Source organism: Notolepis coatsorum (genome assembly GCF_963971535.1).
Source record: "Notolepis coatsorum genome assembly, chromosome: 1".
In the NCBI taxonomy this organism is placed as follows: domain Eukaryota; kingdom Metazoa; phylum Chordata; class Actinopteri; order Aulopiformes; family Paralepididae; genus Notolepis; species Notolepis coatsorum.
Window position 1 is genome coordinate 142,383,849 of NC_140165.1, and position 12,732 is coordinate 142,396,580.

A 12,732-nucleotide genomic window follows, 5' to 3' on the forward strand; every position below is an offset into this window, starting at 1 on the left:
ATATTTCCTGGCCTGAATGATTTCCCCAGTCCGGCCCTGGTTAAAAGCCTCCAATGCTTATTAGTGTGTGTGCGTTTGAACGTGTGCATGTTTCAACCATACATTTCCATTTATTAAAAAAAAAAAAAAAAAAAAAAAATATATATATATATATTAATTTCTTTTTTTGCCTCCTATAATAGTGGGGGTCGCGGCTCTCTGACACCGTTATTTTTGGGTCGCGGCCTGAAACGTTTGGGAACCCCTGTGATACATCACCAGAAAGTACTCAGCCTCTATTATCTTGAACTATGAGTGAACACAACACTCTAACTTACCATCTCTAGATAATAAAGTTTGAAAACATTGTTCCACTGAAAATGTCAAACGGACTCATATGGGTCCCCGTCCACAAGGTACTCAATTGACTATATCGTATTGTGATGAAACTATACAGAATGTGCTTAACGCGCGTCACAATCAATACATAATAGGTCCATCCGACCGTTCAATAGACCCACAGTGTATTAGGAAGAGGAGGTCACTGAGGTAAATGAGTGAGAGTCAAAGAAAAAGACACATGAAAGCCCTCTACCTTCAGCAGCTCATCCTCCGTGGCGTCGGGGAACTTGTCATGAAGGCTGTTCTTCAGGACTTTTGCAATGTATCTCATGCCATAACTACATGCAGAACAAAGCACCATGGTGGGACAAGAACACGCCACACACAACATGCACAACATTAAAAGGGTCACTTTATCAAAAAACAATGCTGATTTATTTTGCACGTAATCTCACACGCACATCCAAAAAATCGAAACAGTTTCACACGCATTCATTTAGTTTGACAGTTATCGAGAGTAAATGAGTTTGAATATGGCCACCGGTGATCAGGGGACACTCTAAATCCTCGTGTTGTGTTCATTACAGCTCCATGAAATGATGTAGATGAAATAAAATGGCAATATAATTTCACTGAGCTATAATTAACAAAACAAAATGATCCAATGTCCCCGATGACATCACTGGTGGCCATAATTAAACTCATTTACTCTCAATAACTGTCAAACTAAATGTAAATGTTTTTGGATGTGTGTGAGATTATGTGCAAAATAAATCAGCATTGTTTTTTGGTAAAGTGCCGCTTTAACATTGAACAAATATGATGCAACCATGACGGGAATGAACAAGAAAACATTCACAATGACAATGAAGATGTTCAGGGTTGTATGATGCAAGTCAACTGGGGGCATTTAAAAAGAAGGCAAATATTGAGGGAACCAAAGTCTCGTCAAGCAGAACACAGCGAGAGGAATACACTTAATATGCTTATTCCTTATGAGCACAAGCAAACAACATTGCCATCTAGTGGAATGTAGGCTATCCTGCAACACAAGAGCCATGGATACTGTAGAAACACTTCTTTCTTTTTTTAATCTATGGCTCTATTATTTCAGAGAGAGATCCATTAGTTAGATAACTTCTAGTCTCATGCTACTCAGCCTCTTGTATCAACACCAACAGTCTAACGGCAAGCTATCTAGTTGAGAGTTAAAGAATATGTATCTATCGATTCTTGGCATCTGGCTACATTTACAAATAAATGCCATGTAGATAACCTTGCAGGTAAAGTGCAACAGAAGGTTGGCCTTTTCTGCAGAAAGAAAACCAGTTTTCCTATGTTTAGCAGAAGGAGGGTCGTTGAAGCTGATTTTCTGTCTGTTTTGGATTATGGAGATGTAGTTTATAGACATGCTGCTGGTTCCACTCTTTGGACTCTTGTATATCTTGTATCTTGCATATCATTCTGCCCTTAGATCTATCATGGTGACAGCTATGGTACCCATCATTGTATCCTGTATGATAGGGTTGGGTGGTCCTGAGATGTGACTTGCACTGGCATCCATTTCTTATGATCTCCCAACCTACATCACTTCATTGCTGGACTGGAACTCTGGACCTTATCACCTGCGCTCGGCTTACACTTAAGGTTCCCAGAGTTTGCACTGAATTAGGAAAATCTGCTTTTAGCTTCTGTGCTCCCGACACATGGAACATCTTGCAATGCACTTTTAAATACATTCGTATCCATTGGTCAGTTTAAATCTTTAATAACCAACCATTTCACCACAGTCTGCAGTTTTTTTTAATTATTTTAAAATGTTTAATTGATTGACTTTTCTGTGTCTGTTGTTGTATTCATTATGTGCTGTATTTGTCATTGTAAATCAGAGCTTGCTCTCAATGATCTTTCAAGATTAAATAAAGATTGAATGAATGAATGAATCTAAAAGCAGTGTGGTGGAGGCCTGTCAATAACTGATAAACAAACTGTCCTCAGAGGAAAGAGGGTTCCCTGTTTGAAGCTAGAAAGCTAGCTGAAAAGTCATTGTTTCACTGTTGCCTTTAACAAAGTCCAGGCCCATTTAGTTTACAAAGATATTCTATGCTTACGTTTTTGTTCACAGTGCCTCAAGATATATATATTCTTTTATTTATGATGGCAAAGTAGAATAATCGTAAGAATTCCATTTATAGAAAATATAATTTGTAAACTAGTTTCAGGCTGTGCAAATGTAAACAATCCCCTCTCCGTTGAAACTGCATAGTGGACCTTTATCACTCTAAAGAATATGATAACAAACAGAGCTTCTACTGGTCTGGTGTGTGATAAGCTACAGTATATACGTCAGCAGGGGGGAAAGGAAGGAAGGACGTGTGTATTTTCACTTGACGTTAAACGGACCACCTGACTTACGGGATGTTATCCAGCGAGGACACAATGGAAGCCAGCACTTTATCTGTGGCCGACCGCAGGGCCTGACTGGACGCCTCCAGCCTGTTGCGTACTTCCTCATGCGACATGGCCTGTTCAGGAGTCACCTCATAGGGCAGTTTACTGAGGGGAGAGAAAGACCAGGTTCAGGAGTCACCTCATAGGGCAGTTTACTGAGGGGAGAGAAAGACCAGGTTCAGGAGTCACCTCATAGGGCAGTTTACTGAGGGGAGAGAAAGACCAGGTTCAGGAGTCACCTCATAGGGCAGTTTACTGAGGGGAGAGAAAGACCAGGTTCAGAAGTCACCTCATAGGGCAGTTTACTGAGGAGAGATAAAGACCAGGTTCAGGAGTCACCTCATAGGGCAGTTTACTGAGGGGAGAGAAAGACCAGGTTCAGGAGTCACCTCATAGGGCAGTTTACTGAGGAGAGAGAAAGACCAGGTTCAGGAGTCACCTCATAGGGCAGTTTACTGAGGGGAGAGAAAGACCAGGTTCAGGAGTCACCTCATAGGGCAGTTTACTGAGGGGAGAGAAAGACCAGGTTCAGGAGTCACCTCATAGGGCAGTTTACTGAGGGGAGAGAAAGACCAGGTTCAGGAGTCACCTCATAGGGCAGTTTACTGAGGGGAGAGAAAGACCAGGTTCAGGAGTCACCTCATAGGGCAGTTTACTGAGGGGAGAGAAAGACCAGGTTCAGGAGTCACCTCATAGGGCAGTTTACTGAGGGGAGAGAAAGACCAGGTTCAGAAGTCACCTCATAGGGCAGTTTACTGAGGGGAGAGAAAGACCAGGTTCAGGAGTCACCTCATAGGGCAGTTTACTGAGGGGAGAGAAAGACCAGGTTCAAGAGTCACCTCATAGGGCAGTTTACTGAGGGGAGAGAAAGACCAGGTTCAGAAGTCACCTCATAGGGCAGTTTACTGAGGGGAGAGAAAGACCAGGTTCAACAAGGGCACTGGCTTGTGTGATATAATTTTCACCCATCTCTTAGTCCGTACCTAGCCTCTCCGGTGGCCGTCTCCAGCTGGTTGACCCAGGCCTTGTACACATCCACAGGGTTGGTGTTGATGCCCAGACTCTTGTTCTCAATGATCTCCTTCACCACAGGGGCCAGCAGCTGCCTCAGAGTGTTGTGGCCCCGGGCCCCTCGGTTGAAACTCACTACCATCTTGATGACGGTGGGGTTTCCCGTCACGATGTCCTGGATCTGGTCCACCTTCGAACTGAGGGCCAGAGAGGTCAAGGCGTCAAAGAAGTAGTCTCCAAAAAGTATGTTTTCCAAAAGTATGATTAACATCAAGTTTATCATAGTCCCATAGTCACATTTTCAATCAAACTTAATAAAAATTCTATTTTTGAAATATATCTGAAAACAGATGGGGGATGGCTTTCTGTTAGCACTCATCCTTCCCTCCTGAAACATTTCAACCTTTCAAAAATATCACCATTCCAAGTGGGGGAAATGGGAAGTAGAGAGGGGATACATGCAAACAACAAAATGTTTTTTTTTTTTTTTACTTTTAATTAAACTTTTCTTTTGGGGGGGGGGGGGTTCAATACTTTTATTCCGCACCTCTCTAAAAGCTATCTATAGCCATCTATAGCTTTAATACCGTGAGGTCAACACACAACAGGCCTATCTCATCTCTCTCAACAGATATAGGTAGAAATCAGAGAGGTCGTCCTCACTTGATCTCCTCCTCAAGGGCCGTCTTGAAGAGCTTGAGCAGCAGGTATTCTTCTCTCTGGTTGGAGGCGTAGTTATACAGGGTGAAGATCACTGTGTCCATGAACTTAGTAGACTTGTTCTGAGGCATCTGGAAGATCAGCTTGGCCAGGTAGGAAGGATTGGTCTGAGGGAGGAGAGAGGACATGTTACGGTGTCCGTGCGTGCGTGCGTGTATGTGTGTGTGTTACAGAGTACAGAGGTAGTTGAAGGGGGATGGAGGGATAGAAACATTTACTTACTTAATTAGTATAAAAGATGTAGACGTATCTTGATGTTTTGTGTATGTGTGTGTGTTTCAAGTTTCAAGTTTCTTTAATAGTTGTCATACAGAAGTACAGAATACTTTCATACAAAATGCTTCTTACTGTTACGCTCCAGAGACTGTGCTAGACAAGATAGTATCAAATAACATAGTATAGCATGTAATTTAGAAGTAGAAAATGAGGTCACAGTGTTCAGTATAGACATATGTACAATGTTCGATGCAGAATAGACGTAACTGAGTTACCATATAATATACAATACTATGCAGTGTACTAATGTACAGTACTATATAGTGCAAAGCAGAAATGGGATGAGGTACAATTTAGGTACAATTTACAGTAAGGTGTACGAGTTGTAGTGCAATCCTTCATCAATAAATATAAAGTGTGGGGAGTGGGTGCTACAGTGTGTGTGTGTGTGTGTGCGTGCGTGCGTGCGTGCGTGTGTGTGTGTGTGTGTGTGTGTGTGCGTGTCACCTGTAGCAGGTAGAAGAGGTGCTGGTAGGCCTCTAGCTTCCTTCTCTTCCCTTTACTGAGGCCCTTGATGCCGTGCCGGCCTGCTGCCACCAGCTCCTCTTTGCTGCCCTTGCTCTTCTTGTTCTTCATCTTCTTACTGTGGGAGACCACATCCTGTAGAGAGAGACACAGGTCCAATCAGTCTAAGGCAGGCTGGGTCACAATTCGATTAGATTCTTTATTATACATTAAGAAAATGAGAGAAGAATCATCAAAGGTTTTACATTTCGCTAAACTGTATTGAACGTAAAACGTATACATTTGCAATTCTGTATTGAGATTGTTACACCCCTAACAACAGTGCATTGTTGAATCTGTGATATCAGCAAAGTACACAATAATCTATGCATCACTCTTGCACTGTAACAGTGAAGTCAAACTTGCATATTAGCAAGTAGCAAGTACGCAAAAGATAAATTTTGAGTGCCTTTCTTTTAGAAGAATGAGGATCACTTTGCTTTACTTACCCAGTCAATGCCAGTATTGGTTTAGAGTACTGACACATTATGGTATTCGACAAATAGAGCACCATGTACAGAGCAAAGGGAGTGTCCAAGACATAATAATAGACGAGACATTAACACTTTGATTACCGGCCATAACATGGTCAAAACATGGTTGAATGCCGCCACCCACTTCAATGATAGCGTTGTGAACGCATAATCTCTGTCTTAAATTATGGCTATGTGTCTAATCTGCCCGTCGTTTATCAATGACTTGTTTGCAGTCAACATTGTCGAGACGGATTGTTTTTTAATCGGTTCATTTCCGTTTTATAGCATTTTGAAAAGCCCTCGTTTTTCAGGAAAATATATAGATTCCGTGATAATCGCCCTTTACTGGAATATTCTGGCATACACAAAAACGTTGAAATTTTTTGGCCTATTTATGAATCGTTTTCAAATAAACGCTAGATTATCGATAGTATATGTGTACTTATGCACGCTATAGAAGCGATCTGAAAAGCATATTCTCTCATTTCCTGATCAGCAAGCACACACACACACACACACACACACACACACACACACACACACACACACACACACACACACAGGGCACACGTTGATATATCTGTGAAAAAAGCTCTGATTACCCTAAGACTGGTAAAATAGATTCCTTACCTCAGTTCAGATGTTATCCAAAAAGATTATTCCAATTCCTGATCGCCATTCCAAATATCGATCGTGTTTATTGATTCAGCGTTGGGTGCTGGAAATACATAATCCATGCTGTTCTGAGGGTCGGCGAAGACTTGGATCTCTTCAGATGCCTCGCCGGAGAGTAACATGAGGAGGCTGGACTGCCCCCCCCCCCCCCCCCCCCCATCAGTCTAAACAAATGGGGTGCAGTTACACAGGGAGAGACGATAGGGGGCGGTATTTTCCCAATTGAGCTCAGAGAGAGTCTGCAACACTAGCGTGAGGCTCGATTGATGAAATATGAATTAAAATCGCTAATAAAAAGAAATACGACAAACAAACGCTATATAGCGTTGCCGGCACTCAACTGGCGGCATGAACTAATGACAAAACGCGTCCCTGGCACTCAAAGTGTTAACAGTATACACTTTCATTCTGAATGCTACTACTGTGTGCAGCGGTAGAGAAAGTGTAGTGTCCAATGCGCATAGCCGCATTTCTCGGAGACGCTCTCTGATTGGCCGACGCCTGTTTCTACACTGGTTAAGCTTAGGCACTCTTTCGGAGTTGGTTAAGGTTAGAGTTTGTCTTAGAGCGTGACGGCAAGTTCTTTCGACGGTTAAGCTTAGGCACTTGTTCGAAGTTGGTTAAGGTTAGAGTTTGTCTTAGAGCAAACTACGCCAGGTAGTATGCAGGCTGTTTGACGCGGAAATGGGCAAAGACACAGCTCGTCACGCGATTGGGCAAACATGTCAGTGGCCAATCAGAGAGCGTCAGTCAGTGGCCAATCAGAGAGCGTCTCCGAAAAATGCGGCTAGGTTTAAAAATAACGCATCCAATGCACCAAGGCTTAGAGAGTAACTCCTGGAACACACGGAGTGGAGGCAGAATGGCCGCACGCAAGGCACATGTTGGTGCTAGAGCAAAAACACCAAACCAAGGGTTATTTATTACATTCTGGGGGCGGTGCAAGTTAATCTCCCAGTGTCGTCTCTCAGTGTATTTTGCACCACTTACACTATTTATTACAGTATTTTGCTCCACTATTCCACACCACTATTGTCTAGCCTTGACGTGGATTGTATCCCTACCCCTCAGAAGCACTGCAACGTGTCCAGTGTGTTTCAGCAGTAATATAGGGTAAGGGTTAGTAATATAAGGGTTCTAAACCTGCAGGGTGAGTGTGTTTCAGCAGTAATATCAGGGTTAGGGTTAGTAAATATAAGGGTTCTAAACCTGCGGGGTGATAGTGTGTTTCAGCAGTAATATCAGGGTTAGGGTTAGTAAATATAAGGGTTCTAAACCTGCGGGGTGATAGTGTGTTTCAGCAGTAATATAAGGGTAAGAGTTAGTAATATAAGGGTTCTAAACCTGCGGGGTGATAGTGTGTTTTAGCAGTAATATAAGGGTTAGGGTTAGTAATATAAGGGCTAAGGGTTAGTAATATAAGGGTTCTAAACCTGCAGGGTGAGAGTGTGTTTCAGCAGTAATATAAGGGCTAAATTAGGGTTAGTAATATAAGGGTTCTAAACCTGCAGTGTGATCCTGTTTTTCACCAACAGGCCGATCTTTATGTCCATCAGGTTCAGATCCTTCTCCATCTGCTGATTGGACCGGATCTTGGTGACCACTTCCTCCCTGAGCCGGGTCACTTCCTGCTCCTCCTGTAGGTCCAGGCTGCTCTGCTCCAGCAGGTGGACAAACTTACGCACCACTGATAGAGGAGGGTCCTGGGCCCCAGCTGTCAAGACATGCTCTGGTCAGTAGTCTAGGATTCATAGGGTGAGGTTGCCTCTGTATGATAATGTAGTGTCCGTTTTGCCAATTTTCCCACTGTGGTTAAAGCCCCAATGCAGAAACGAGGGATACATATATTTTATAAAAGACTGACATATAGACAAAAAGAATAAGATGCTTTAATACAGTGGTTCTCAACTGGTCTAGCCTCGGGACTAGGGCTGGGCGATATGACGATATTATATAAATATCGGGTACAGTTCATTAACGATACACTTTTTAAACGTATCGTGGATATCGTGATGTTTTGACCAAGAGGCTTGTGTCGCGTCAATCTGGTCCACACGTTGACACTTTTGAACAGCGCCGCCCCACACACACACTACTGCATCAAAAGTTACTACTTATGATAACAAAGGCATTCGTTTTGTGGCATTAACGCTATATAGTTACACTTTCAATAACATCAGCGTATTTACATAGCAACGACCGAGGTCGACCTAGATATAGCAAGCGTTAGTCGTTCATATCTCAGCCCGTGCTGACTCAGTTGTGCCCATTCTGCGGTCTGTTAATAAAGTTTTCAATCAGACAGATGTATGGAAAGGCTTTTATTATAACATCCGTTGCAGTAAAATCATTATGCCTCCAGTCGTTTAGTCCTTCTGTGGAGCTAAAAGCTAAACGTCGGCCGCGGCGAGCTACCGCTGCCATTGTTATTGTCATTGAGCTCTCCAATGGCGGAAGTAAAAAATGAATACGCGCTTGCCGATTGGTGCTAAGAACAGCAGGGCGGGTGCAAGCGATGTGACGTAATTGGCAGACGCGACTGTCAATCAAAATGATTCTGTTTGCCGACTGAATTAATGAGAACGTTATTAACAGATTGCAGCATGGGTACAATACAGTACAGCTCAATACAACAACAGTCAACAGTGGACTGGAGGATGCAGACCAGGGCCCCGTTCCCCGTACCTGGTTCAACTAAGTCGATCAAGATGTCATTATCCAGATTCAGTTAACCCGATGTTTGAAGCCGGGATTTTCCTGTTCCTCGAAGGTGGATTCAGTCTCGTTAACTCAAGCCAGACTTGAGACCCAGGATAAGTGCGCGTGCCCGCCTCAGCCGAGAAGGCAGCAAGTGTCGAGAGCAGAGATCCTGATTCTCTAGCGGCATTGATTGATTAATTGATTTAAAACTTTAGTAACATATTGCAGTACGGCTCAATCGCCTCGCCGACAAGTTAAATGCGTTATCTATAGGCTAATTTTAAGTCCCTCATTACCTCAATCAATCAGATTATATTTCTTTAAACTTGCCTGCTGGATTGAATAATCAAATGAGATCTTGCTAGCGAAAATAATTAGTTAAACTGTTATACAAAATAACGATACGGCTCTCTTCCCATTGATTGATGTATAGTCGATCTTTTACTTATCTCCACTGTGGTGTAACGGGTTCTTCTTTTGACTTTCACGCAGACGACCGGGGTTCGAAACCTAGTCTCCCCCTTCCTTTTGCGATGTAGGAATAATTCAATTTGGTGCACGTTGAGAGCTATATAAAGAATGACATCCTCAATGCATGTAGATTTATAATATTTTAACTTGAAACTAGGCTACTTTGGCGTATAATCATTAATATTATATTCAAAAAAATTATATTGGAAACACGGGGTTTCGAACACCGGTCGCTGGGTTGCCAGGATTGAGCACTACCGCTGAGCCACTGTGCCAGATGGGATAAATTCATTGTTTATACATTAATGAACGAGACAAGATCCACAATCCACGCATAGACACTTCAATTTTATGCTTGAATGAAACACAATCCAGGCGCTCCATTAAACATCCACAGCGGAGAATATGAAAGGAATCAGAGCCAAACGAGCGATAGGTTTCAATCATTAAAAATATCCCCGCAGGATTCACATTTGCAATGCTGCGCGTTGTTAGAATAACCACATAATGTGTACATCGCACCGAGCGAGCGCCACGGTATATATAACGTGCATTATTTAGGACAAAGTGAATTTAGTATCAGCATTTTGGGTCTATTTTACATTTCAAAAGCCCCCTCTGGAAGAATGGAGCACAAAAACGTAATTCAGAATGGTATAAAGCAGATCCTAGACTGTGGGAATAATTTCAGGAAACGCGCTGTCACTTTCTTTGCGGGGGCGTGGCTGTGCTTCATCCGGCTAACTTGAACTTAAACCCTGCTTTCGACCAGGCTCAAACTTTTGGATCTGTTGTCATGGTGATTTGGACAATCCAGGTACGGGGAGCCGGAAAGTCCGGCTTAAGTCAGACTTAACCGAAAGTTATCCGGCTAACTCAGTTATCCAGGTACGGGGAACGGGGCCCAGAGAAAGACTTTCGTCTTGTTTACATCAGGGTCCCCCATTTTCAATTCATCATATTTCATATCTAAATCATATAATATCTCATTGCTAAATATATGCAATATATAATCTAATAATCCAATAATCTAAATCTAATATATAATATAAAAATGCTAAATGCATGGGTATTTTATTTTGTCTTACAAACTCAAACTCAAATACTGTCTTGGTAAGCCTCATAATGAATTGTTTGGGGAAAAAAAGAAAAACATCGTGATGCGTATCGTGTATCGCCGAAAGGTCAGAAAATATCGTGATATCATATTTAGGCCATATCGCCCAGCCCTACTCGGGACCCAACATTTTCCTTAGTCATTAAAGTCGCGACCCAAATTTTTTAACCCCTATGATTTATATATAAAAAAATTGTTTGCAGTAATACACAATATTTCATGCACTGTTAAAAACATGAAATAAACACAAAAAAGTGCAACAAAAGTGCAACTAGGGCTAAAAACACAATGAAATAAAATAATAATAAATAATATATCCTTCTTAGCAGACTTCTTAGCTTAACATCCCAGGGAACGAATGGGATAACTGGGGATATTGTTTGCTCCTGACAAGAGTCTCAAAGTCTGGGGTAATAAATAATAAATAATATATGCTTCTTAGCAGATTTCTTAGCTTAACATAACAAACCTAAGTTTGGGGGAACTAATGGGATAACTGGGGTTGCAACAAAAGTGCAACTACGGCTAAAAACCCAATGAAATAAAATAATAATAATAATAATAATAATAATAATAATAATAATAATAATAATAATAATAATAATAATAATAATAATAATAATAATAATAATAATAATAATAATAATAATAATAAATAATTATGCTTCTTAGCAGACTTCTTAGCTTAACATAACAGACCTAAGTTTGGGGGAACTAATGGAATAACTGGGGTTGCAACAAAAGTGCAACTAGGTCTAAAAACCCAATGAAATAAAATAATAATAATAATAATAATAAATAATTATGCTTCTTAGCAGACTTCTTAGCTTAACATAACAGACCTACAGTAAGTTTGCGGGCACTAATGGGATAACTGGGGTTGCAACAAAAGTGCAACTAGGGATAAAAACACAATGAAATAAAATAATAATAATAATAATAAATAATATATCCTTCTTAGCAGATTTCTTAGCTTAACATCCCAGGGAACGAATGGGATAACTGGGGATATTGTTTGCTCCTGACAAGAGTCTCAAAGTCTGGGGTGATGGTAGACAAAGCAACTCTGAGGTCATGCTCAATGTCCAATATTTTCCTCTGCTTTGTCTTCAGCTGGACCAGAGCTGAGAAGCCACTTTTTTTTTTTTATCTACCTTTTTCTCCCATTTTCTATTTTTCTCCCATCCCAATTTCGTATCATCCAATTCTACCCTCCCCTGTCTCGAACGCTGTTAGGCCATGCCTCCCACAAGCCGGCTGCAATGTGGACGAAGCCTTACATCACGTGTCCCCTCCAGTACTCGAGGAAGCAGCCGTCGCATCTTTTCACCTGCACAGCGCGATCTCTCAGCATCGGGGGTCTGCGTTTGGAGGGCACGCCGCCCCCGTCGCTTCCTGATTCTGCTGCGCAGGCGCACCAACCGACCTGTAGGAGTCGCTGTCCACAACGTCTGATCCCCACCCATCAGTTTCCCACCCCCTAATACTGCCAATTGTATTAGTATGAACGACCAGCCAAGCTGATAGCAATGCGGAGAGCTGGGCTCGAACCCAGCGTCTTCTGCATTGGTGGTGAGCGCCTTGCCCACTGCACCACCTAGCCGCCCTGTCTGAGAAGCCACTTTCACAAAGATAGGTAGTGCAAAAAAAAAAATTATAATTTTTTTTTTAATTTTAAACTTTTTTTCTTTTTCTTTTAAACACACATCCGTGACCCACTCAAAATGGCCCCACGACCCACTTTTGGGTCACGACCCACCAGTTGAGAAACACTGCTTTAATATATTGTTTTTTTAATCATAAAATACTGGATCATACACTTTAATACATACTGTACATCTATTTTATGCCAGATGTAAACAACATTTTATTTACTGAACACCCAGAAAAAAACTGTTCTGTTCTTGTTTTTTGGTGGTGGGGCTACCTTTTTGTTTACATTTGGATCACAGATTGTACAGATAGCTTCCAGACCTGTGTCCAGTTAATTGTGAACAAATATACGTCCAC

The 12,732-nt window shown here is 41.8% G+C and overlaps 1 protein-coding gene across 1 annotated transcript in view; it reads right to left on the reverse strand.

Annotated features, from left to right (window-relative positions):
• Positions 1-12,732, reverse strand: part of iqgap2 (IQ motif containing GTPase activating protein 2) — a 152,343-nt gene that overhangs the window by 25,246 nt on the left and 114,365 nt on the right. The window contains exons 23-28 of the mRNA XM_084315885.1: positions 7,940-8,148; positions 5,227-5,379; positions 4,447-4,610; positions 3,756-3,980; positions 2,737-2,877; positions 575-659 (exon numbers count right to left, since the gene is read on the reverse strand). Coding sequence (XP_084172011.1) covers positions 575-659; positions 2,737-2,877; positions 3,756-3,980; positions 4,447-4,610; positions 5,227-5,379; positions 7,940-8,148 — 977 coding nt within the window. The remainder of the gene's footprint in view (positions 1-574; positions 660-2,736; positions 2,878-3,755; positions 3,981-4,446; positions 4,611-5,226; positions 5,380-7,939; positions 8,149-12,732) is intronic.